We start from the raw sequence: 26,242 nt of genomic DNA on the forward strand, positions 1-26,242 counted from the left end.
TTACTACGGCTACCAGCTCCAGAAACATGCCACTTATCGAACAAGCTGCACCAGCAAAAAGGATACCTCATGCCCTGGCTCTTGACTTCCAGGTAGTAAATGAGTGGATCCTGGGACCTCTAATGTTCCGGCTGTGGAAGAACCCAACATCTAGACCATTTTGCTTGGCAACATCTAGACCATTTTGCTTGGCAGCAAAGGCAGCAGAAGTGAAGCAAAAGCCATACCACACCTCCCAAGTCTCATGCGAGTACATCTGACTGGCTGGACCCAATTCATATTTAGACCCTCGGCTGCAAGGGAGACTGGGAAATGTGTGTGTGTGTACGTGTGTACTTTCCATCATCTGCAGTACAGGATAACACAGTTGGATGGGAAAGGAGCTGAACACCAAGGACCATATCGACTGCTACCCTCGTCAGAGATGTAGTCTATTGAAACCCCAACTCCAGGATCACTGGAAGTTCAGAGCTCTTCCTGTGATTTTGTCACTATTTTCTGCCACGTGAAAATTTTATAAAATATAAAACATGTTCTCTCTCCTCAATGTGGTTATAGATAATAGCCACCATGCAACAAAAAGAAAAAAAGAAAAAAAGGAACAATTACACTCTTGGGTATATAAGACTATAAGTAAATAAGATCTAGATGTTTTCTTAATGACAAAAAAAAAAAAAAAAAGCTTTCAGAAACACACAAACTCAGGTAAACAAATAGGCAAAAGATATAAACATACCCCGGTAAGGAACTAACGCTAGGTCTCAGTGGAAGCAGCCTAGACTGAATTACAGTTTGTTAAGTGTTTATCGGTGTATGCTGTTGGGTTGGAGATCTTTCACTTATAAGCTGGGGAAGCTTTCAATTGAAACTCTGTGATTTGTGCTGACTACTAAAAATAAACACATTTGCTTTTCGCATTTCAGAGCAGGCTTTGAATCACAGCCTGAAACTATGTTCTAATTATTCTAAAGAGCCAGAATACAAAGAAAGAAAGCAAATATGCCTGGTCAGGGTCAGGCAGAGGGTGACCCAGCAGGGTAAGCACACCTAGCATGTTGTCCTGGATGCAAAGAAGCAAAGTCACAAAATACCAGACGTTGAGCCATCAGCCGACTTCCAATTTTATAAGGTGATATTAAAAAAATTTTTTTACCACCAGGAAGAATGTTAGATATTAGCCTGATTCTCACCTGGGGACTCACAGATAAGAACACTGTTGCCCAGTGGTTCTTAACTCTGGTCGCATGTTGGAATCACTTGGGAAGCTTTAAAAATACGACCAGATCAATTCAGCAAGAATCTCTGCAGGGTGGGGCTTGGCAAGCTTTCTTTTTAAGCACCTCCCAGGTGATTCTAAGGTGCAGCCAGGATTGAGAACTACTGCTGCTCCAAAGCCTATATGACCAATACTCACTATCCAGCTAGTAAATGGCAGGAATAATGTGAGGAAACATCCCCCTGGGCTCATACACTCTACCCCGTCTTTCCCATTTGACAGGCAGTCCTTCATTTCTGTATGAATATCAAGGACTGTGAAATGTTTTTTTAGCTAGCTGAAAAGCATAAAACACAGCTAGTTTAGGAACTTATGATGGTTCATCAATTACACTTTTTGGTAATCACTTCAGACATAACTAAATTTAAATAAATCTATGGGGTTTATTAATCCCCCTCCACCCCCAACACTTTATTTTCCAACACTACAGAAATCTCAGTGTGATTTCATAGATCACATTACAGCACCTTTCACTGTCCGCCTACTAAAGCTGTTTACAAAAAATTCAAATGATATAAAAGTACTTCTGCCACTTTCCAGATAAAAATGCAGAGTGTTCTTGAGCTGATTTAAAAAAAGTTTCCATGGTACAAACACAAAAAACACCACCAACTTGGAAACCACTGAATTACACAAAGTAAAACAGGTTTTTAAAATGCAGGACTTCTCAGAGCCTTTAATGTGCTCTTATTTAACCCTAAACTTAGACTGTAGTATATAATACTTTACAAACTAATTTGGCCAAGTTTTCTTCTCTTGTCAACTCTCAGAACTAATGTACCGTAGAACCCACTCTGAGAAACACTATTCAGAATTCCATCTGCCATGAATCTATATAGTGTTTGAATAATTAAATCTGATTTGCATATCCATACACAACAAGTAGAGATACAGAGCTCTCCAGAAATCGAACAAGGCTCTGGGCAGATTGCCAAAGGCAAACTGCTTGGTGGAAAACACTGGTCTCCCTTACTCCCAAGCCCCTGGCAGCACCTAGTGGAATCACAGCACTTACCTTTTGTGCTGTACACTCTGTCCCATCTGTAGTGGTAACTTGCACTTCATCTCCAGAATAATCAATACTCTTTACCTGCTCAAGAAAAGCAGTTATGAAAAACATAATAAGGGATGGAACCATATGATCCAGGATCCTTTCCAATTCTCTTATTATGGGAGTTTACATTTCCAAGGCCATGGCGAATCACTTCCTGGCATTCAGAGAACTAAACAACAGGTATTGCTACTTCAGGGAACTCTCACTCAGCCCCTTGATTATTAATGAAAATGCATCTCAGCCACTATTGTTTCCAAACAGCAGCAGCTACCTCATCGACAAGGATAATGTGACTGATCATAGTATCAAAAGTATTTGCAGACACTGGCTGAACATCAGAGCAGGCACCTGTCTCCTGTGTAATCCACGTGCCCCAAACTTCACATTCTCCAAACACCACCAAACCAGAGCCTCTCACCACTGTGGACACTCACTGGAGATCTGAGCCGAATGTCCAGTCCCTCTGCCAGTTTTTCCAAGATGACGGAGTATCCGGGAGTGAGGAGGGTGTGGTCACCGGCAAACTGGGCAAAGAATTCATTGTGGTCCCAGGAGCGAGCAGACACCTGGGAAACATCAGGATAGGTTGGGAAACAAGAGGTGGTGTAAACCCTGGAGCCTGCACCTGAGGGACAAAAACAGGAGCCCCAAGGTGGGAAAGACCACCTCAGGCCAGAGGGCAGAGGGCAAAACAGAAAGGTGGGGGGGGTGGGGCATGAATAGATAAACCCAGGTGGATACCGCTGCCAGGGAAAGGAGATCTCTCAATAAGGCACAGGAAAGCTTATTTTGGAACAAAAGGTAGACGTGATTTGGGCATGGGTACCACTCCCTGATAAAAATGAAAGGTGTATTATACATCAACAACCCTGGATAAGGAGAATTCCATGAGAGGAGAATTGCATTCAATCAACTCCATATATAAATATGCCACCTAGATGTCTTCAACATGGAAATTCCACAGACACTGAAATGCAGCATGATTTTGGAAAAGTGTGATTCCAATTGCAAAGAATCACCAAATGGAAACATGAATTGTTGTCCCTGCCCGCCCCACCAAAGAGGATTATTAAGTGAGGGGTCATCCACAGAACCGCTGTTCAATGTACAGCATATCCAAGTATCGAGATCACAGTTGGTGACATGAATTAGGCAAGTTTAAATTTATTTTAGCAAGATGAACAGATCCTAATTGCAAAGATGCTCTATTCTGGTTTCTTAGGAGCAGTGTTTTCAGCCCACAGTTGCACAGAAATGGCTCGAGGGCCCCCAAGGAGGGCAAGGGGAAGGCAAGGACACTGGCTCTTGCCGCCTCCCTGACTCAGCCCAGCAGCCCTCCTGTATTCAGGTTTACGGACTGGGTGTCTTCACAGGTATGATTTGAAGACAGGTTTCTCTTGCTTTAAAAATTTTTTTTTTCAAAACCACTGTGGGTTTCATATACTCTAAAGTCCTGGTGTTTGATCTTTTAAGCAGCAGACCCATTGTTCCCCGTTTATCCAGACCATCCCAGGCTAAATATCTCAATATATAAAACACACACATACACAGAAACAAGCGTCTTCAAAGCCCACCTGATGGAGGCTGCTGCCACAGGCATATTCCAGGTTACTGAGATGGAACTGAAGGACCTCCTCCTCCAGCTCACTGAACTGGATTCCAGACTCGTTAATAAAAGCTTTGTAGATCTCCTCTATCTTTTCTGCAATGGGAATGGAGCAAAGCAGAAAAAAAACTTTAACATTATTCTCGAATTCCTTATCTTTTGCGTTCCACCTCCTTCAACCTGCAAGGCCCCAAACTTTTGAAGACCTTTCCCAGGTAAACTCAGGGGGAAAGAGCATCTGTCTTGATAAGGTTGGTTTCTCTCAGAAAGTAAAAGCTTATCTTAATGGGGAACAAAACTATGCAGGTTCTATGTCTTCAACCATGTTTCATTTCTGCTTAGTGGAGAAACTATTTCTTCTTTTGCTCAAGATAAAGGAAAAGTAACCCTTGCACATATAAAGACAGAGAGAGGATTCCCACTCCCTTTCTGGTCCTATTGCCATCACCTTAAAGTCAAGTTCTTATAACAGCTCACCTCAACTAAGAGACCTATCATAGACTGACTACTGGCTATCTTCTCTCCCAAACATTCCAAATAGTCCATCATGGACTTTCATCATGCCAACCCTCTGGCTCAACACCTTTAATTACTGGTTCTCCATTGCCTATGTAATAAATTCCAAAAACCACAGCCAGACAGTGTTAGCACATTTTTAGCCTTTCCAAAGACAGCAAACACCACCTGTCCACTCACAGGCTCTGCTGCACTGCTGCTCAATCTTTTCCTGGAAATGCCAACCCTGCAAAGTCTGCTACTACCACGCCCCTCCCTGGAATGCCCTCCCCACCCCAGTCCCATCCATCCTTTACAGACCAGCGTCACCTGGTCACTACCAGCCTCAGGAATCGCTCCTTGGTTATCAACCCCCAGCACTTATCTATCCCATTCACCTGGAACTTTCAACTACATATACACCGCCCCGTGACATCGTTCCAATGATTGGCTTAGATTCCTTTTTTGGGGGGGTGGGGGAAGGCTTGCGCCTGACAAAGTATAAGAATCTTAGCACAGGTTACTTCTTTATAACCTTCCTAGTGGTGACAACCACCCAACAGATACATTGCAGTCTCAAAGCTTCTATAAAGTATTGTGCACATGCTTGACTAGAAACAGAACGGAGCATCAGTTAACTTTTCTTTTTTTGACAACTCAAGGTTCTCATTAAAATGTTCCATTCTTATGTTAGACTGTAGTATGGGGATGTCTGTGGCACCTCTGTGCTAGGCTTTTGCCCCTAGACCACTGGGCTTTTTTCCACTTTTAATACATTTTTGTAGCAATCCCATTCCTGCCTCCTGCTATGTGGTTTCTATTTTCCTTTAGGTTTCGTAGAGGTGTGGGAAGAACCAAGACTGCTAGAACAGTATAAACAGACTGACAGAAGCCTCAGTGTGATCTCTACGTAAATAACATTTAAAAGCTTTTAGTATATTTGCTTTGTGAAATTCACTCTAGCTTCTTAGTATTTATATTTTTGTCTTTTCAGCTAAATGCTACTAAGGTGAGAGCTCAGACAGCTTGAGATAGGGCTAGGCAGGTTCTAATTGTAACCTCATGGAGAGATGTGCATACTATTATTAAAGCTTTTCCAAAAATATACTAATGAGATGAAACAACTACTTACACAGTAAGTGTTGCTGATCCTCCCTTAATAACTTGTTTTAAGTAAAGCCAAGACAAAGCAATATTGTTAACTTTTGTATTTGGTGGCCCTGAAAGAATTGTAAAGAAAAACGCCACCCAGCGACTATCACACATGTGCAAAAACACTAACCAGATTCTGACAACATAATGCAAGTACGCCTAGTCGCTGTCTTCATTTCCAGAAAATTCAACAACTCACCACTTGGTCTGGACACCACATTTGGTTAAATGTTCCCTGTCAACCCCAGTTAAGTTTCTAAAAATGTTCTGTTACGGTTTGTCAGTCAACACTTACTAAGGGCGATTAGAATGTGGGTTGGTCTCAGAGGCGAAGAATTGAGGTCGCGGTGGGGAGGGCGGGGGGCGAGGGGGGTTGGCGGCGTGGGGCAGGCGGGGAGAGAGGATAAAAAGAGGAGACAGACAGTCCCTGCTCTTGAGAAATGTACCCCAAACAGAGACAGAGTGTATTCCAGGATGGAGACTTGAGACCCCTTGCACAGAAACACATAGCTGAAGCAAATTAATACCCTGCCAATTGGATTCAAATGCTCGTACTGTAAGAAACCGACATGCTTCCAAGAATTACAAGTGAATACATTCAGGTCATGAAATTGTAGGTTAAACAAATATCAATTTAAGAAGCAATATAGTAAGATCTCAGCGGGCGCCCGCAGGGAAATGAGCTGTTACAGGTTTTCTAAGGGGTGAATATTGTCCATTTAGTACCAAAGCCTAAAAACTTTGAATTAAAGTTCTTAAATCATAATACAGAGTCTTGCATTCTTAAACAAAATATACTGGAAAAAAATCTTAACCTACTGTCCAAAAAAGAAAAGGAATCCTTTCACACAGGAACTCTTATCTAGAAGAGTCATTATGTGGTGGCTTGTTATTCACATAGAGCTTACCACATGCTTCCTTAAAAGTAAGCTCTTCTGGGAAATTGAAAATTAAACATTTAAATAATTTTCTTAAACACTGGCTATTGTGTAAAGAATTATGTGTGCATATGTGCATGCGCGCGCGCACACACACACACACACGCATCTAAAGGTCCCTGAGGCAGTTCTGCTCCCCTCTGTGGAATGGTCAGTTCAAAAGGAACGCTCCTGAGGACTATTCTTGTTGCATCCATCCAGGCTCGTGGATGAATGATGCTACCGCTAATCAAGCTCAGGTTAGAATGAGACTCAGATGGAACAATCAGAACACCATTCTCCCCATACCTCCTAAAGGGACATCTTGGAGCTGAGTCTTATCCTTCCTCCACTCAGAGACCACATCCAAGAGAGCATTAAAATGAAAATCCATGCGCTTGTCAATAGTGGGGTCAGTTATTCTTCCACCTTCCTGAATTAAGTCACATCTTTCTCCAAATTTATGCATGCTGATGCCAAGCTTCAAAATAATAAGAATAAGAAGGTGAAAAGTTTTCCCTGGAAAAAACAGGTACAGGTTCTAAGCTGAAATCAGACAGAGCTCTCATGGAGAAAAGGGTCTAGGACCTCTCAAAAACAAATGCTGATTGGGGAATGGCAGCAAAGTAAGGCAGTGAAAAACCAGCATGGAATCTGCGAATGTAAGCGTGCCAGCAACAGCTCCTATGCCACGCCCTCCACAGCTTTCCAGCCAGTATTTATCAATGTTTCAGACGCTATAGCTGTGCACCGCCTCTCTCTGCTCTGACATCCTATTTCCTCTGTGGAATCTCATGTGAAAGAGCACACAAACACACGAACGCTCACAGAAGTTGAAATTGAATTGACTGTCAATAAATAGCTCAGAAAAATCCTTGGGCCTACCATAGGTCTTCAAAGACACTAGGAGGTTTGCCTGATGAAAGATTTGATTCTCAGATAAACAATGAATACCTTTTTTTTTTTAAGATAAGTATGTCCCACATATTGCATGCAAAATATCCCATGTAATATGTGGGACATACTTATACTAAAAAAATTATTGTTATTTATCTGAAAGTCAAATTTAAGTGGGCATTCTGTAATTTTGTTTGCTTAACCTGGCAACCCTAATCAAGTGGCCTGCGAATAACGCACAAATACAATTAAAGACCTTGGGGCGGGGGGGGGGAATATTTTAAGTCCTCTAGTTCCACCTTCGCAGAAAGGAAGAACTATACTTGTTCTTATTTACTTTTCAGAGGGCGTGAGGGGGCAAGAAATCATTTGGGGGTTGTTACATATTATTTAGAAGCATATTAATACTGCACACAAGCAAACTGAGACCATTTTTTCTTTTCTTTATCTACAATACAAATCTTAAAGAAACCCACTTGTTCACACATTAGTGCTACTGGGTTGTTAATACAGCCGTTGACAATCTGGGCTCCTCGTCCCACTGTGACGCCTGTGAAAGACTTATCATCCCACACTCGGCCTCCAATTCTGTCTTTGGCCTCCAGGACAGTCACCTAAAAAGACAATCGGGGAAGCTGAATAGGATGCAGTATAAATGTACAGTGACATTGTTAAATGAGTTTCATATCCGGTTAATGTATTATTATATTATTAGAGAAACAACTTTACAAAAAGGGCAGTGTGCATATGATCCAGGAATCCCACTCCTGGGCATACATCCAGACAAAACTATAATTCAAAAAGATACATGCGCCTCTATATTCATAGCAGCACTATTCACAATAGGCAAGCTATGAAAACAACCTAAATGTCCAACGACGAATGGATAAAGAAGATGTGGTACATATATACAATGGAATACTACTTAGCCATAAAAAAGAATGAAATAATGCCATTTGCAGCAACATGGATGGACCTAGAGATGATCATACTAACTGAAGTAAGTCAGAAAGAAAGACAACTACCATATGATATCACTTATATGTGGAATCTAAAATATGACACAAATGAACTTATTTACAAAACAGAAACAGACTCACAGACACAGAGAACAGACTTGTGGTTGCCAAGGGGGAGGGATGAATTGGGAGTTTGGGATTAGCAGATGCAAACTATTATATATAGAATGGATAAACAACAAGGTCCTACTGTAGAGCACAGGGAACTATATTCAATATCCTGTGATAAACCATAATGGAAAAGAATATGGAAAAGAATGTATACATACCTATATGTATAACTGAATCACTTTGCTGTACAGCAGAAATTAACACACTGTAAATCAACACTACTTCAATAAAATAAATTTAAAAAAAAAGAGGACAGTGTGAATAGGAGCCCAAGTAGATGTTAAAAACAAACAATGCAGGCTCTAGCAAGGAGTAAGTGAGTGGTCTGCTGGAGAAGCCCCTCAAACTGTTTCCTCTCAAATCCCAAAATGGTAAGACTGGATGAACTAGCATGTGAAATGCATATTGAAAACTTTTATTAAATAGTATTCCATAAATTAAAAGGCACTCTTAAAAACTAACTTAGGGGCTTCCCTGGTGGCACAGTGGTTGGGGATCCGCCTGCCGATGCAGGGGACGCAGGTTCGTGCCCCGGTCCGGGAGGATCCCACATGCCGCAGAGCGGCTAGGCCCATGAGCCATGGCCACTGGGCCTGTGCATCCGGAGCCTGTGCTCCACAACGGGAGAGGCCACAGCAGTGAGAGGCCCGTGTACCGCAAAAAAAAAAACTAAGTTAAAGAGGTGGTTTTGTCCTATGAAATATCTGTGTCTGTAGCAAAATTCCTTTAGCATTGTAAACAGGCCTTAACTTCCCTATGACTATTATTAAAAAAAAAATCATATGTCATTATATCTAAGTATGGCCTCACAGGCTTGGCCAAAGCAGGTTGGTCCCACCACACCCAGACCGTTTTATCTCCTCCAAATTTCTGATGCTGGTGGTGGTGGGAGCTGCTCTCAGGTGGACAGCCCCGTGGCTCAAAGAGCTTCACTGCCCTTGGTTGTGGTAACTGAAAATGTGAATCCTCTTCAGGGCAAAACCAGTCCTTTCATTTCTGGATCCCTAAAAGCACTTCTTCAAATTGCTCCAGGAGGTTCCCCGAGCTAACCATCTCTTAGGTTAGGAGGAGTCTACTTCCTAACCACGAAGGAGCGGGGTGACCTCCCCAGGGTCTCCTTAGAGAAAGGGGAGAATAACAGAGGTCCCCTAAATATGCTTCTTCCTTGGACCTATATTTCTCATTTTCTCCAACTAGAAAGGCTACAGCTTGTGATTCTCCCCTCCCCACCTTCTTTCTCTGACTTCAGATGAACTCAGAACCATCCGTTTCTAGTTTATTTTAGTCTATAAGAGGAAGGCTGAACATTAAAGACAGCACCCCTCCTAGACTTTGGCTAGGACTAACCTTCCTTGTAACATAATCTGTGGGTTTCCCAAGTGAAAAACGAACAAGAAATCTTGGCCCTAATATCTAATGCTGAAATACATAAATGACCAATTAAAACACCTCATAGCTTAATACCACTTAGACAATATTTTGAAATGCAAACAGACTTCTTATACATTCAACTCAGATTCTTCTGTTTTGTCAGCAATATATATAAGAATCCAAGACGTAGGTCTTGCATTCCACCAAAAGGAAAACCTCTTAGGCAGAGCCACTGAAAACTTTCTCATCGCCGAAACTCCTCCAGCAGAGAAAAACGTTGTGAAAAAGAAGTTGTTTCTTTCAGCCAGAGAGAATACAGCGAAAGACTAATTCAATTCTACCAAACTGATTTTCACATTTGGTTTAATGGAAGACCAAAGTCCTTGCAAAACAAGTTTTTAAAAAAGGAGAAATGAGTCAGACATAGCAAGTCCCAGAAATTTGGAAGATTTGAATGAATCTAATGGAAATTAGATACTGAATTGCACAATTTTTGTTTTTTTGTAATCGTCTCTATTTTGGCTAATTTTGAACAATTAGAATAAGGCAACATACTAGATAAAAAGAAATAATATCCTTCTCCTTGGGGAAGAAGGATACCTCAAAAATATACAGTACTTTAAAAGTCACATAATTCTGTCTTAACCCTGGATTAACTAATTCAATCCTGCTTCCAAAAGCAAAGATTGTTTGTTTTCAAAGTGTGATTTGCATAAGAAAATGTAACTGGATAGTTCATTAACTTTTATGCAGGAAATGGTGAATTTCCAAGCTGCTATTTGTTGTCTCAAACTATTGCAGAAACAAGGGCTTTTTCTTCACTGCTGTGTCAATAACGACATGTCAAGAATTTCTGCTTTTTAAATTTTACTTTTTATTTTATTTTTTGGCCACACCACATGGCATGCAGGATCTTAGTTCCCTGACCAGGGATCGAACCTGTGCCCAGTCTTAACCACTGGACCACCAGGGAAGTCCCAAGAATTTCTGCTTTAATATCACCTTAGAGTCTCTTGAGTCTTGCCCATCAGTCTAAAATCCTCTCCAAAGCTGCTGGAGTTTCTATTTCCTCTACCTTTCTTCAATTAAACCAATTGCAAATTTTGTATCTTTTCTAGGATCTATTGTAAAGTTATACAGATATAATGTATTTAGCATTCTTTGCTAAAATCAGGAACTAGTTTCCAAGTCTTAGAACATTCGGACCAAAGGAGCAGTTAACCATCTGTTTCCGCCTCCATGTCCCCCAAATCTTACCTTAATTCCAAAGTTATGCAGTTGCCTAGCAGCTGCTAATCCTGCTGGACCAGCTCCAATAATGATGACTGATTTCTTTACCAAAAAAAAAAAAAAAGAGAAAGAAAAGAAAAAGAAACAAAAATCCAATTAGAGCAATGAAAACAATGTAATAGAAGGTACTAGCTGCTGAGCAACGTTCGTTCATCTGTATTTCCTTGATGTCCTGTCTGTACAAGTTATTTCCCTGAAGAATACATTAGTACTTGTCCTGAGTCAGCCCTTCCTCCTTTCTACCGCCTAGAGGAATAGTGATTGATATTCTCTTCCCTTGGAGAAATGCATATTCTACAAAAGTCTTGCCTTCTAACTTTTATAGTGCTTACGGGAGTTTTACTTATATTATGAACATTAATGTACTAGCATTTATCATGACTGAGGGTGGTGGTATTGCTAAGAGCTACAGTCACCTACGTTGTGGTAATCTTTAGGAAGAAGATGCTGGTCGGTGCCCACGGTGAGAACTCCTGTGTTGATGAGACCTTTCCTCGTCATAAAATAAAGTATCCTCTCCACTTCCTGAACACATCGGATGCGCACGAGACCCCGGACGATGATGTGAGGAATACATTTCTGAGGAGTAAGAGCTTCCTGTGTTTGGAAATAAAACCAAACTGTTAAAACCAACCAACCAACCAAAAACAACTCTTGGTTCCTCAGAAAGTGAAACGTAGCATTACCGTATGACCCGGCAATTCCACTCCTATGTATTTACTGCAAAGAACTAAAAACATAGGTTCAAAAAAAATTCACAGCAGCACTATTCAAATTGCCAGGACAACCAAGTGTCCATCAGTGGATGAAAGGATAAAGGAAAGGTGGTCTATCCATACATGGAATATCATTTGGTCATAAAAAGAAATGAAGTGCTGATGCATGCTACAACAGGAATGAACCTTGAAAACATTATGCTGAGCAAAGAAGCTGGTTACAGAAGGCCACGTATTGTATGATTCCGTTTATATGAAATACCCAGAACAGGCAAATCTTATAGAGACAGAAAGTAGTTGTCAGAAGCTGGAGGAAGGGAGGAATGGGGAGTCTCTGTTTAATGGGTGTGGAGTTTCCTCTTGGGGTAATGAAAAAGTTCTAGAACTACATAGAAGTGATGGTTACACAATACTGTATACGTATTTAATGCCACTGAATTATCCATTTTACAATGGTTAAAAGGGTAAAAATGGTAAATTTTATGTTGTGTGTTTTACTACAATTAAAAAAAAAAAACAAACCTCTCCAGGTAATTGGAATCCATCATTTATCACTAAGATATAGTAAGACCAAAGGAAGGTCTGCCTGGCGAAGGAAAAAAAGGAGAAAGGGACAAAAGAAGCACATAGCAATCTGCATTTTATCACCTAAGTTTCCCCTCGCAGAGAATGACTGACCCGAATGACTGACCCAGGAGTGTGGAGGCAGACCATACCACAAATATATTCCTGATTCAGTAAGTCACACAACAAAGGCCATTACAGAAACCCAGGATGCTGCTTGCACTGGCAGCAGAAAAAGCTGGACACTCATCACTGATAAGACATGGGGGGAATGGACTTAGGAACTTGTTAAAAAAAAAAAAAAAAAGACACTGCCTTTCTCTTTTCACCCCAGCAGCTTTGGCAAGGCCTTGGTCTGTTTCAAAGATTCAAGAGTAATGTGGCCTCTGCCCAGTGTCACGAAGTTAGAACAGGCTTGGGCCATGCTGGCGGTGGCGGAGTGGGGAGAGGGCCCACCCTGGCCTTTCCTCTACTTGTCCCCAAGCCCCAGCTCCAACAGAACCTGAACACAGGAAGATGACTATATACTCAAAATGTGAAAGAAATAACATGTACAACATTGGCTTGGATTGCTGCAGAAGATTAAAACACGTGTTGGTATTCATGACGTTAAAAAAAAAATCACGATGAAAGATCCCGCGCTCCGCAAAGAAAGATCCCGCATGCCACAACTAAGACCTGACGCAGCCATAAAAATAAAATAAATAAAGATTTAAAAAATCATTTCAAAGTCTGACCCCTTTAAAGCAACCATATTTGAGTTTTCCCACTAGAGTATTAAATAGATACAATACTTGCTATCTTATTACAAATTAAAATAGATCCACACTGATAAGTGGAGGATTTGTTTTTTTTATAAGATTCTTCTCCTGTATAAGTCAAATTTCAAAGTCAACTAAAAAGAAATGGGAAGAAAAATGAACCCAAGGCTGTTTCTGAAAAGTGCATCTTCACAACTTATTTACAGGAAATTCTGACCAGTTTTGTTTAGTTCAGCAAATGTTTATTGAATACCTCCCTCAAGCCTGCTGGAGAGGAAATGAATAATTCTACCTTGTCCAATCCACTCACCTGGGTGTAATTCATATAAACTGCATTTATAGCCAAAACTTAATCAAGTCATCTCAGACTGGAGTCTAATCCAGTGAAATACCGGGTTGGAACCGGAATATCTTTCTTCAACCAAGATTTCTTTGCAGTCTTGTAAAATGTTCTGCATTCAGCAGTCACTCAGATAATTGCAGAAGAAATTAATAAATTGGAAAAAGACTAGCATCAGGAAAGCCTCTGCTTTAAAAAGAAAACAAAACTCGTGGTCCCGCCCTGCCCACCCTCTAATTTATCTTCATCCCTTTCAAGGTGGGCACTGTGTGAGGGCCCTAACATTTATTCAGTCCCAGCAAAAAGCGAATCGCTGGTCTCAGATGCTTGAGGATAACCAGGTGAGTCAGAATCCCTGCCCTCGAGGGGTTTATAATCCAATCTTTAATATTTTATTCTTTTTTCTCCTGGTATTGTCACTGGAACTCGTTGAACCAAATTTTGCACCATATAACTAGAGAGTGAAGAATTCTGATGACACATGGTCTAAAGTGGTGGTTCTCAGGAAGGGGAGACTTCGCCCCCATTTGGCAATATCTGGAGACATTTTTGGTTGTCACAACTGGGGGAAGGGGGTGCTATGGCATGTGGGGAGTAGAGGTCAGGGATGCTGCTTAAACATCCTACGATGCAGAGGACAGCCCCGACACAGAGAATATCCACCCAAATGTCAGGAGTCCTGAGGTGGAGACACCCGGATCCAAAGGTTCTGTCCACAGTCAAAGCAACTTCTCTCCTTAACAGAAATCTGTGTCCATGTGCTGCTGGCTAACACACCCTTCACTCACCTTGCAGTTAGTGTACCACAGGGCGAGGATGAGGTTCCTCAGAGCCAGGTACATGGTGGGGTCTCGGGAATATTCTGGGAACTCATAGAGCTCGTCCAGCTCCATCACGTCTGGCCTCACGCACAAGGCTTTGCCGCACTCGTTGGGCTGGTAGAAAGGCTGGAAGTACCGGTTCATGCCTGGAACTGAGAGAAGACACAGAATGGGCAAACCTCACAAGCTGTAAATTCTAAATCTGGCTAAATTGAAGAGCAAAAAGAAACCAGAAAGGAAAGCCTAGACAAGCTCCCCAGTCTGTCCTACATAAATATTTCCACTTCCTCTGTCCAGTTAGACAAAATAGGCGTGAATTAAACAATTTTTTTTTTCCCATTCGTTCTTCAAAAATTCAATTTCTGTGGCATGGAAATTTTTTTTTTTTTTAATTTTTTGGCCACGCCACACAGCATGTGGGATCTAGTTCCCCGACCAGGGATCAAACCTGTGTCCCCTGCATTGGAAGGACGGAGTCTTAACCACTGGACCACAGACCAGGGAAGTCTGGAATTTTTTTTTTTAATTTTTTACTGTGGTTAAAAAAAACACGTGCCATAAAATTTACCATCTTAATCATGTTTGAGTGTTACCATTCAGTAGTGTTCAGTATACTCACATTGTTTTCCAACAGATCTCCAGAACATCTTCATCTTGCAAGACCAAAATTCCAAGCCCAACTGAATGCCAAGTCCTCATGGAAATATATCTTAAAAGCAACTTTCACTGGAATTTTTCTGATTATAAAATTAATAGGTTCATAGAAGTAAATAACAATCACTAACTACTGATAATCCTTGAGCGGTGTTAACATTTAGGAGTATAGTCTAACCTTGGTTCTGTTTCTATGAATAGAGAATATAAATATAACTGATATTTTTTCTTACAAAGTCAGAAAAAAATGCAATAAAAAGGCTGTTTTTCCTACCTGCTTTTCAAGAACAGTGTCCCATGTCATTAAATATGACTTCAATGGACATATAATATTATCCTATTTATTATTTAACCACTGCCCTATTGCTGGGCACTTAAATTTCATCCAATTACTTCACTATTATAAACAATGCCACACAAATCTTTGGACTTACTTTTGATAATCTTTGATAATTTATTTAGGATAGATTCCTACATCCAAAGAACATCTATTTTAAGGTTTTTGATTCATGCTGCCAAATTGTCCTTCATAAATGTATACACTAGTGGTATCTGAGTTGCCTGTTTTATTCCTCCTTCATTAATACTGGGATTTATCACTTCAGCTTTGATTTTGACCACACCTGCATTTTTAGAGGGCCCAGTGTTATTAGTTAAACACCTTAAGATAGGGCTACAATGTCAAAACCTACTTGCACCATCAAAGATGAAGTTTGTTAGTGTGCAGGAGATGACCTACAATTCTTGCTTGTACACCAAGAATTCTGATGGAGAATTTTAAAGATCCCTTTAAAGTAAATGGTTATCAGTCTGCCTGCCTTGACCTGAAGTTTTTCCAAGAGTGGGTTGTTTGGCTGAGATTAGCAATGGCATAATTAGAAGCAGAAAGACTCGGGGAGAAAAAAGAAGGGTGGCTCATAGGGTCAAAACCTTCTTCTGGCATGTCAGAGTGAGTAGGTATTATCATCAAATTATGCAGCTATCCAACTTTCAAAGAAATGCTCGTTGAACTCGTAGGCATGATTCCTGGACCAGTGTTACAGGCTTTCCCACTGACTGAGGGCAAAATTAACTGTCCAATATATACAAATGATACGAGTGATCCACAGTGAAACCAGATCCGTGAAATAATGAGGTGCTTTGTAGCAAGCTGCACACATTAAAAAAAAAAAATCTTTTCCGTTCTGCTCACCCACATATTTCCAGGGCAAGGGCGGAGGGAGGAGGGAAAGCGGGGAGGGCCAGGACCAGCTCTCACCCAGCACACAGGGGACTGCCTTGGAGTGCTCCAGCTTCCCAGGACTGGCATCGCTGGCCGTGCGGTGCGTGCTGGTGCAGGACGGGCTCATGCCAACGCAGTCGGGGTAGTAGGCAGAGAGCAGGGGTGCTGCCACGCTATCTTTCAGCAAAGGAGGTAGGATGAGCATGGAGTACCACCAATGGTTGGAAACTTCCGACACTCTCTGCAAGGGGGCAGAGCAAAACGAAGAGGGACAATGGCAACCAAGAAATGTACATGCAGATGGTTCTCGTCGTGTCATCCATTCTCATTCATCCTTAACCCTTCTACTCTGCCTTCTCCCACTCCATAGTCCTAGACCAGAGTTCTGCACAGGAAGATCAGAAACAAAAAATGCCTGATGAGACCTGGAGAGAATGTTTCCTAGGCCGAGTTTTTTCAGATCTTCAGCAACGGCCTCCCCCTTTCCCTCCCTCAAAAAACCCCACCAACACCAGGTAAGTCTTAAAGCTACCCCCACTGACTCTACCGCAAGCCCAGGTTTGTTTGAGTCTGACATGAGAAACTTATTTCTGTTCCGTAATCATTTATCACCCATCCCTTCCCCCTTTTAACTGAGGATCTAAAGATAACTGAAATTACAAAATTCAGCAGAAAAAACTATTCTCTGGAGTAGCAGTCCAAACAGTACTGCTTTTTGCCAGAGGCTACTAAAAAAACTTCAGAGGGAAAAGTACATGACAATCATCAAAATAAAATGCTCCATGTAGAACTGAATTGAAAAAGCTATTTTCAGTCTTAAAATATGTGATCATATTCCAGAGATGATTTAACATACGGAGCCATTCGATCAAAGCAGCCCCGTGATGACTAACTATTGTGATAAAAATAAAATTTACCTGGCTTCTAAAGCGAAACTGCCACATACCCTATGTTAGGCAGCCTTTGCTACACGTGATCTTGAATGTACGCTCCAGGAACTCTAGGAACCTGGTAGAGGAGAACTCTGGGCTCAGGGACCCTCTGATGCTAGTTATCCAGGCTCCACGCAAATGCCACTTGCCATCAAGCAGGGGTTTGTGATCTCAAGATGCATTTTATTTGCCCTTCAAAGTCCAAATCTGGGGCAAGCATTTTTCAGCTTACTACAAACCCTAACACCCCCCATAAGTTACTCCCAGCTGCTACACACATTTATTTTACTTGCCCGGCCCGTGAAGGCTTTTCAGTTTGCAGTCTTTGTCCTCAAGGCTTGTTTTAGGTTTGGCTACCCTTGAGCAGCCTGTGCTGGACCAAAAAGAAGGAAAGCTTCAGTTCCTTCTCCAACACAGCAGGGCTGCCTCTATGGACCCCCTTCCTGGCTCCGACAGAGTAAAACTGGGTGTTCAGATCCTGACACTCGAAATGGACCAAAGAGGGCAGAATGTAGATGCCTTAAAAAAACAAGAACCCCCCAAAATTAAATAAAGTAAACCAACCAAAAAAAAGGGAGGAAAAAACAAAAACAAACCACATACCCAAGTGCTTCCCATTCTAATCCACTTCCTGGGCCTTGCAGCTGTGTTGGGAAATTAAGTCAGGACCCAAGAGAGACCCTGCCATTGCTAGCTGCCCCAGGCTTTCTTCTCCTTGGAAGCCCACCTGAGGGCGCGCCAACCAGCCTCTGGCTTAGTGTAGGAGAAACTCAATGACTGGTAAACAAACACGTGGTCTTGCTATTCCGAGTGTGTTAGCACACTCACCATTCTGGGACACCTGACTATAATTTTGTCAATATGCCATCAAATGTTCCACTCTCGCTTTTAATACACATACCACTGAAGAAACTGTGCTGGATACAGTCAGTCTATTAGCATATTTAATGAAATGCCCACTACACTCGGTTAAAAAGTTGTCTCCCCAAATTCACGTCTACTCAGAACCTCAGAATGTGACCTTATTTGGAAACAAGGTCTTTGCAGATGTAATTTGTCACACTGTAGTACAGTGAACCCTAAATTCACTCTAATGTGTCCTTATAAGAAGAGAAGAGACACAGGGACCGGGAGACACACAAGAGGAAAAAGGTCATGTGAAGATGGAACAGAGATTGGAGTGATGTGGCTATAAGCCAAGGAATGCCAGGGATTGCTGGCAGTGCCAGAGCTGGAAAAGGCAAGGAAGAATCCTCCCCTAGAGACTTCAGTGGGAACACGGCCCTGCTAACACCCTAATTTCAGACTTACAGCCTCTGGAACTATGAGACAATAACCTTCTGTTGCTTTAAGCCCCCCAGGTGGTGGCAAGTTGTCCCAGCGGCCCTAGGAAACTAAAACAGGCACTCAAAATTTAGAAACTGCTTTAAAGGTAACCCCAGAATCCATATGAATAGAAAAAGGGTAGCAGGTATAGATGACATGGCTATAAACCTGCTCCGGACTCTTTCTTAACCAAAGACAAAAATAAATAACGGGCAGATGAATATCCAGGGACTCTTCCAAGCTTTTTAAAGTTCTTATATCCCAAGAATATGGCCTCTGTCCTAAAGTTCAGACTCCTTGCGCGCAAAATGGGGAAATATTCTTAAGGTATTTGTAAGTGTTATTTAAAGTTATTTTGTCCTTTCTTTCTGTAATGTCATCCTGTGTACCCTAAATCCAGAAATTATTTAGGCCACTGCTTTACTATGGAAATGTTTGACGGTACCACTGTTTTTATTTTTTTAATGGGTCTGTGTGCGCACGCACGCACACACGCGGGCATCTCACACAGCCCTTTATGTAACAGAATAGATATGCTAGGCGTCAATTCTCCCTTTGCCTAAACATCAGTCACAGTCCCTGGGTTTCAGACATCTAGAAAAACTACAAACTATCTTGGATCGCTGTAATGCAGAATAACTCAGAAACTCAGAATTTTAAAAAATCATTTTCTGAAACAGCTATTGGATCTAGCTATGTGGCAAAATTGGCCAGCTCAGGTGGCAAAGTTTCCTAAGACAGATGAAATGTGATGAGGCTCTGCCAGCTGCTTCCCCTTCCACATCTGGGCAGGGATGGGACAAAGCAGTTATGCTGAGGTCAGAATACACAAAAACACTCTCACAGCTGAGTATGGGCCAAGACCATCAAATTATGGGCCTCTTGTTCTCTTCCTGGAACGATTCAAGTGGAGAGAAGGTCACAAAGTCGCCCTTGAAAAACAAGTATAACAAGTCTAGTCCCTGTAGGAAGGCAAGGTGTCCGTTTCTTCCTTTTTGTTTCCTTTTAACATAGAGCAATAACATTTTAGTTTTTTTTTTTTTTAAGTTGGGAGAGGATCACCCACAATACCACTATTGCTAGCATTTTCATCATGTTATCCTGTTAGATAAAAACCCCTTGGATCAGCAACCAAAAAAAAGAGAGATACTCATAAAACTGTTACTGTCATTTACTTATAGCACTTATCACTGAAGGCGTGACGCACTCTAGGCTAGAACATGCAGAAATACTCACGAGATCCTCTGGAAGGGAACAATGATCTGAGGTCTCAGGCTGCAAAAACAATACAAAAAACAAGCATTAATTAGGTTTAATTATAAAATATAGTCTTAAGTGTCAATTACCTTCAAGAAGATACCCCTTTTCACCGATTAGACTGGTTTAAAAAAAAAAAAGTGTGATAAAACACCGCATGAATGAGGGTACGGGGAAGACAGCCCCTCTTGTAAAGATGTCCTGGCTGGAAATCTAAAAGAATGTAACCACTCTGGAGAACAGTTTGACAAAATACGAAACTTTTAAATGCATGATAATTTGGCATTATCTTGTATCTATGCCCAGCAATTCCAGCCTTGCTATACAGACATACCTCAGAGACACTGTGGGTTCAGCTCCAGACCAACCATTGCAATAAAGCAAATATTGCAATAAAAGTGACTCAAACGAATTTTTTGGTTTCTCAGTGCATGTAAAAGTTATGTTTATACTATGCTGTAGTTTACTAAGTGTGCAATAGCAAAAAAAAATTACCATACATACTTTAATTGGAAAATACTTTATTGCTAAAAATGCTAACCGTCAACGCAGGGTTGCCACAAACCTTCAATTTGTAAAAAAAAATGCATATCTGCGAAGCGCAAAAAAGCAAAGCACAATAAAACAGGGCACACCTGTGTTTTCTAGAGAGACCCTCATCCATGTGCACCAAGAGAAAGATTAGAAAATGTTCAAAGGAGCACTGTTTTTAAGAAACAGAAGATACACACAACCCAGAAGTCCATCGAGAGTAGAATGGAGAAACAAACTGTATTATAGTCAAGAGAATAAACTACAGCTACATGTTACAACATGGACGCCCCTCACAAACATAATGGTGAGCGAAAGAAGCCAGACCCCAGAGCATACATACTGTCTGACTCCATGTACATGAAGTTCAAAAGCAAGCAAAACAGCCATAGTGTTGTGAAGTCAGAGGGGTAAGTACAGATCCACAGCCGTACCACCCTGGATGTGCCTAGTCTCTCTGGTCTCAGAAGCTAAGCAGGGGTGGGCCTGGTTAGTACTTGCATGGGGGAGAAGAGTTAGTAGGTAGTTACTCTGGGGAGGCAAGGGATGGACTCTGTGAGTGAAAAGGGGTGCAAGGGGGCTTCTGAGGGGTTGGTAAGTGTTCAGTGTCTTTACTGGGAGCTGGCTAAATGGGGACTCTGAAAATTCACTGAGCTATGCATTTTGACTTGTGCATTTTCTGTTTGTATGTGATATTTCAATGAAAAAAAGTTACCTAAATAAACTGAAGACTGGCATACCATATGGCCTGGGAAATCTGGCCCTTGGAATATATTCCAGAGAAACTCTTGCATGTGTGCATGCACTAGGAGAGACGTGCAAGAATGCTCACAGAGCGCTGTGTGTAGCAGCCGCAAACCAGAAACAACCCTCACACCTATGAACAGGAGAATAGACATGTTGGGGTAGATTCACACAACGCAAAACTACACAGCAGGGAAAATGAATGAACCAGACCTGCAGGCATCAACATGGATGCAGCGGAAAAACCTCAACGTTAAGTAAGAGAACAAAGCTCAGAGGAATACACACCATAGAATACAATTTACAACCAACATAAAAATATGCAAAACTTTACATGTTATTTAGAGTGTCATACGTATTTATCAACTCTGTAACAAAAAGCAGAGGAAAAATGAATACAAAATGCGAAATACTGTTTGCTCTTGTAGGAGAGGCAGAGGAAGAAAACTACTGGGGGGAACCCAGGGAGTTGCAGAAGCACTGGTAACGCTCTGTTTCTAAAACCAGGTTGGGGGGAACACAGTGAGTGTTCACCTTCATCCTTTATTCCTCACACACAAGTTATAAATACTCTACTGGGTCTAAGAATTATTTCATATTAAAAACAACTGGATAGGGACTTCCCTGGTGGTCCAGTGGTAAAGAATCCACCTTTCAATGCAGGGGACACGGCGGGTTCGATCCCTAGTCGGGGAGCCAAGATCCCACATGCTGCGGGGCAGCTGAGCCTGTGCGGGGCAACTACTGAGCCCGCACACCACAACTACAGAGCCCACGTGCTCTGGAGCCCGCACACCACAACTAGAGAGAAGCCCGAGAAGCCCGTACGCCACAAAGAAGAGCCTGCGTGCTGCAATGAAAGATCCCGTTCGCCACAACTAAGACCCAATGCCAAAAATAAATAAATAATATTTTAAAAAACAAACAAACAAACAAAAAACTGGATATACTTTGACACAGCAATTTTATTTCTAGGAACTGATACTACAAATACACTGAAAAATAGCACAGATACAAAGCTATTCATTACAGCACTCTCACTAACGGTAAATGTTTAAAAGTCACCTAAATGCCCTTCAGTCACACCAAATTCATCATGACATATCCATTCAGTGGACTATTTACTACACAGTCTTTAAAGAGAAAGAGGTCTTTACATACTGAAGCATACGTCAAGATCTTTAAGAAGCATCTTTAAGAAATATTAAATGACAAAAAGCTCCAAAACAGTGTGTGTTGTTTGCTACGATTCTTTTTAATGCTGTTCTACAAATAAACCTTTCCAGACTTTGTCCTTGACAGAAGATCAAACTGAAAACCAAAAGGACTCTGGGTCAATAAACACCCTTTAAATAAATATTTCAAAAGTTCAGGCTCTGGGTGGTAATCAATCGCAATGGAGCAGGAGAGTCTCAAAGGAGGATTTCTTGGGCGGGGGTGGGGGAGGAGATTTAAAAGACGTGATACCATCCTTAGAGGCTGGGATCTAAGAAGATCATAAAGTCTTCAACATGAAGATGGATGGAAGAAGAGAAAGGCATTTAAGTTTTTCAAAAACAAGGACTCTGACACCTCAGAGCTCTCCTGGAAAAAAGTACTTGATGTTAAAATACATCCAAGCAGGTGATGAATCAAAATAATGGGATAGAAGGAACTGTAGTAACAGAAATTGTGGGCAGCAGTAATTGCATATAAGTGCAAGAGTAAACAATGAATGGGATATGGTCATAGAAAAAAAGTGATATTCCAACAGAGCAAACTAAACTAACACAAAACAGCAAAACCCTAACAAAAATGGGAGAGAGAAAAAGGGGAGGTGGGCTGAAGTAAGGTGTCATTTACTTTTCCCTCTGTCTTAGCAGGGTGTCAATTGATACAACCTAAAATTGAAACATGCAATTTTGTTAAAAAGCTAGAGCGATTCCAACTTATCCTCATCATGTATTTTCTTAACCTTTTAGGGAGTTTTTAGAAACTACTATTTCTTGAGATGAAGAAATAACTGTCCTATGTCCAGCAATTTCGTATTTCACTTTGGCTTCTTTTACTTACTTTAAATTATGTTGTACTGAACTGAATCATTTTACATAAAACAAGCATATACAGCACTCCTCCTTAATATGAAGTTATCTATCTGCCAGGCTTTCTCCTTGTGTACATGCATGAATTCTCTTGAATGAATCTCATTTAATAATGGTTATTTCATGACGATGACTGCATGAATTTTTTTAATCTTTTTTTCTATATTGCTTGAATTTTTCAATGATAAACAAATATCATTTGTCTGAAAACAAACTCATTCTAAAGAAAACAGACTTTTCAAAAACTACACAGGGGCTTCCCTGGTGGCGCAGTGGTTGAGAGTCCGCCTGCCGATGCAGGGGATGTGGGTTCGTGCCCCGGTCCAGGCCGGGAGGATCCCACATACCGCGGAGTGGCTGGGCCCGTGAGCCATGGCCGCTGAGCCTGCGCGTCTGGAGCCTGTGCTCCGCAATGGGAGAGGCCACAACAGGGAGAGGCCCGTGTACCACAAAAAAAAAAAAAAAAAAACGTAAACTGAAGAAATTGTAAATGACACACCTGAAGAAAAATCAAGTAATCAAAAAAAGCAACATGGATAATCTGAACAATTAGTAGAGATGAAGTCAAAGTTAGATTCAATTATCTGCAAGTGAAAAAGAGGAGAGATTATGGATAACTCTAAACAGTGGTTAAACCAAAGCACAGTACAAAATGATTTGAATGTGAACTTTTAATATAAAAATCACACCTAATATTTAGTAAGGTAACATTAGTATGCAAATATTCCTATATATATATATATATATATATATTTGGAACTGTTCAGAAACTTCACAGAAATAGGTTGAGTGAAAATGACCCAAAGGCTAGCATCTATTAAAACAGTCTGCTATTTTTGACTGCTCCTTGGCTGAACTCTTCTTCAAACGTTACAATAACATGCCACTGAGTCTACTTTTCCCTTGAGAAGTAATCTGGAGCACAGGTGCTGGTTAAGTTCAGTGCAACCATATTGTTCCCGCCAGCTGGACATGCTCCCCTTCACCACACAAGCTCACGGTCCCTTCATCACTCAAACCCCAGTTTCCTTTGGTGTACCCACTCAGTCTGGAAAATCAATTACCCATTCCCTCGGGGTAAGCCCCCTCCCATTTTTTTCTCTTCTATCCCTCAGAGAGGTCTTCTACTCTGGAGGCTGAGCTCAAGAATCAATTTAGGGCTAAACTGAAAGGTTTTAGAACAGGATTTGTTAATTCCGGGACCCTGACCCCTGACCCTGAAAGATCAATGCTTTCCACTCTTCACTCCCAAATCACCAATATCAACAATAAAAGGATTCCACCATAAATACCAGTGGCATTAAAAGGAGAATTAAGAGAACACTGCAAACAGCTTTAAGCTAACAAACTTGACAATGTAGATGAAACAGACAAATTTCTTGAAAAACACCATGTTCTAAAATGGATAGAATAAACCACCTAAGTAGCTATGTATCTGTTATAGAAACTGAATTTGTAATTTCAAAACTTCTCACAAAGAAATTGGTCCAAATGGCTTCACTAGTGAATTGTACCAAACACAAAATAAGAAATAATATTAACCATCCACAAACTTTTCAGTAATAGAGAAGGAAGATATACTTCTCATTTCATTTTATGAAGCCAGTGTAACTCTGACAGAAGAACCTGACAAGAACATTACAAGAAAAGAAAATGACAGAGACTAAACCTCATGAACACAGATACAAAATCCTTAACAAAATATTAGGAAACTGAATCCAACACAATGAAAGGATAATACATTGAGAACAAGTGGAATTTTTTTCCCCCAGGAATGCAAGGTTGCTTCAACATTCAAGAATCAGTGTAATTCACCACATTAACAGATTAAAGGAGAAAAACTGTATGATCATCATAAAAGATACAGAAAAAGTATTTGAAAAAATCTAACATCCTTTCATAATAAAAAGTTCTCAGCAAACTAGGAATACAAAGGAACTTCCTCAATCTGATAAAGGGCATTTGTGAAAAGCCACAGCCAACATTACACATGATGATAAAACACTGAACACATCACTCCTAAGGTCAGGAACAAGGCAAGGAAGTCTGCTCTTCCACTTCTATTCAGCTCTGTACTGGTGGTCCTGACCAATGCAATAAGGTAAGGGAAAAAAATGAGCAAAAGGATAGTTTTTTAAAAAAGCAAAACAGTCTTTATTCACAGTTGATACTGTAGAATTCCTCCCAACAAAAAAATCTACAAAAATATAAATGGAATTTAAAATGAAGTCAACAAAGTCTCTGGGTATAAAGTCAATATGCAAAATTAAACTGTATTTCTATATAACTGCAACAAACAATTTGAAAAGTTAAAAATAAATTCTACTTACAATCACAGAAAAAATAAGTATCTAGAAATAAATTTAACAGAATACATTCTCGGTGAAAACTAGAAAACACTGTTGGGAGAAATTAAAGACCCTGAAAAGATGGAGAGACAGACCACACCCATAGGTCAGAACAGGGGTCGGGAAACCTTTTATTTATTTATTTTTTTGAATTTTATTTTATTTTTTTTATACAGCAGGTTCTTATTAGTTACCTATTTTATACATATTAGTGTATATATGTCAACCCCAATCTCCCAACTCATCCTACCACCACCACTGTCCCCTTGCTCCCCACTTTGTGCCCATACATTTGGGGAAACCTTTTCTTTAAAAGGCCAGATGGGGGCTTCCCTGGTGGCACAGTGGTTGAGAATCCGCCTGCCGATGCAGGGGACACGGGTTCGTGCCCCGGTCCAGGAAGATCCCACATGCCGCGGAGCGGCTGCGCCCGTGAGCTATGGCCGCTGAGCCTGCGCGTCCGGAGCCTGTTGCCCCGCAACGGGAGAGGACACAACAGTGAGAGGCCCGAGTAACGCAAAAAATAAATAAATAAATAAAAGGCCAGATGGCAGATATTTTAGTTTCTGCGGATCACATGGTCTCTGTTGCAACTACTCTGCCATTGTAGTATGAAAGCAGTCATACACAATACATGATGAATGAGTATGGCTGTGTTCCAATAAAACTTTATTTACAAAAACAGGTGGAGGGGGCCAGATTTGACCCATGGGCCATAGTTTGCTGACCCCTGGATTAGAAGACAAAAAAATGTAAA

The 26,242-nt window shown here is 41.0% G+C and overlaps 1 protein-coding gene across 4 annotated transcripts in view; it reads right to left on the minus strand.

The window, feature by feature from the left end:
* The window catches only part of KDM1B (lysine demethylase 1B), a 54,335-nt gene that overhangs the window by 15,471 nt on the left and 12,622 nt on the right, over window positions 1-26,242 (minus strand). For all 4 annotated transcript variants that reach the window (XM_030881318.2, XM_030881314.2, XM_060307397.1 and 1 more), the window contains 10 exons: window positions 19,761-19,799; window positions 16,303-16,507; window positions 14,358-14,542; window positions 11,609-11,785; window positions 11,156-11,230; window positions 7,874-8,011; window positions 6,810-6,981; window positions 3,905-4,032; window positions 2,765-2,896; window positions 2,292-2,366 (listed from right to left, as the gene is read on the minus strand). In XM_030881318.2, coding sequence (XP_030737178.1) covers window positions 2,292-2,366; window positions 2,765-2,896; window positions 3,905-4,032; window positions 6,810-6,981; window positions 7,874-8,011; window positions 11,156-11,230; window positions 11,609-11,785; window positions 14,358-14,542; window positions 16,303-16,507; window positions 19,761-19,799 — 1,326 coding nt within the window. The remainder of the gene's footprint in view (window positions 1-2,291; window positions 2,367-2,764; window positions 2,897-3,904; window positions 4,033-6,809; window positions 6,982-7,873; window positions 8,012-11,155; window positions 11,231-11,608; window positions 11,786-14,357; window positions 14,543-16,302; window positions 16,508-19,760; window positions 19,800-26,242) is intronic.

Source organism: Globicephala melas, chromosome 11 (assembly GCF_963455315.2).
Source record: "Globicephala melas chromosome 11, mGloMel1.2, whole genome shotgun sequence".
NCBI classification, from domain to species: domain Eukaryota; kingdom Metazoa; phylum Chordata; class Mammalia; order Artiodactyla; family Delphinidae; genus Globicephala; species Globicephala melas.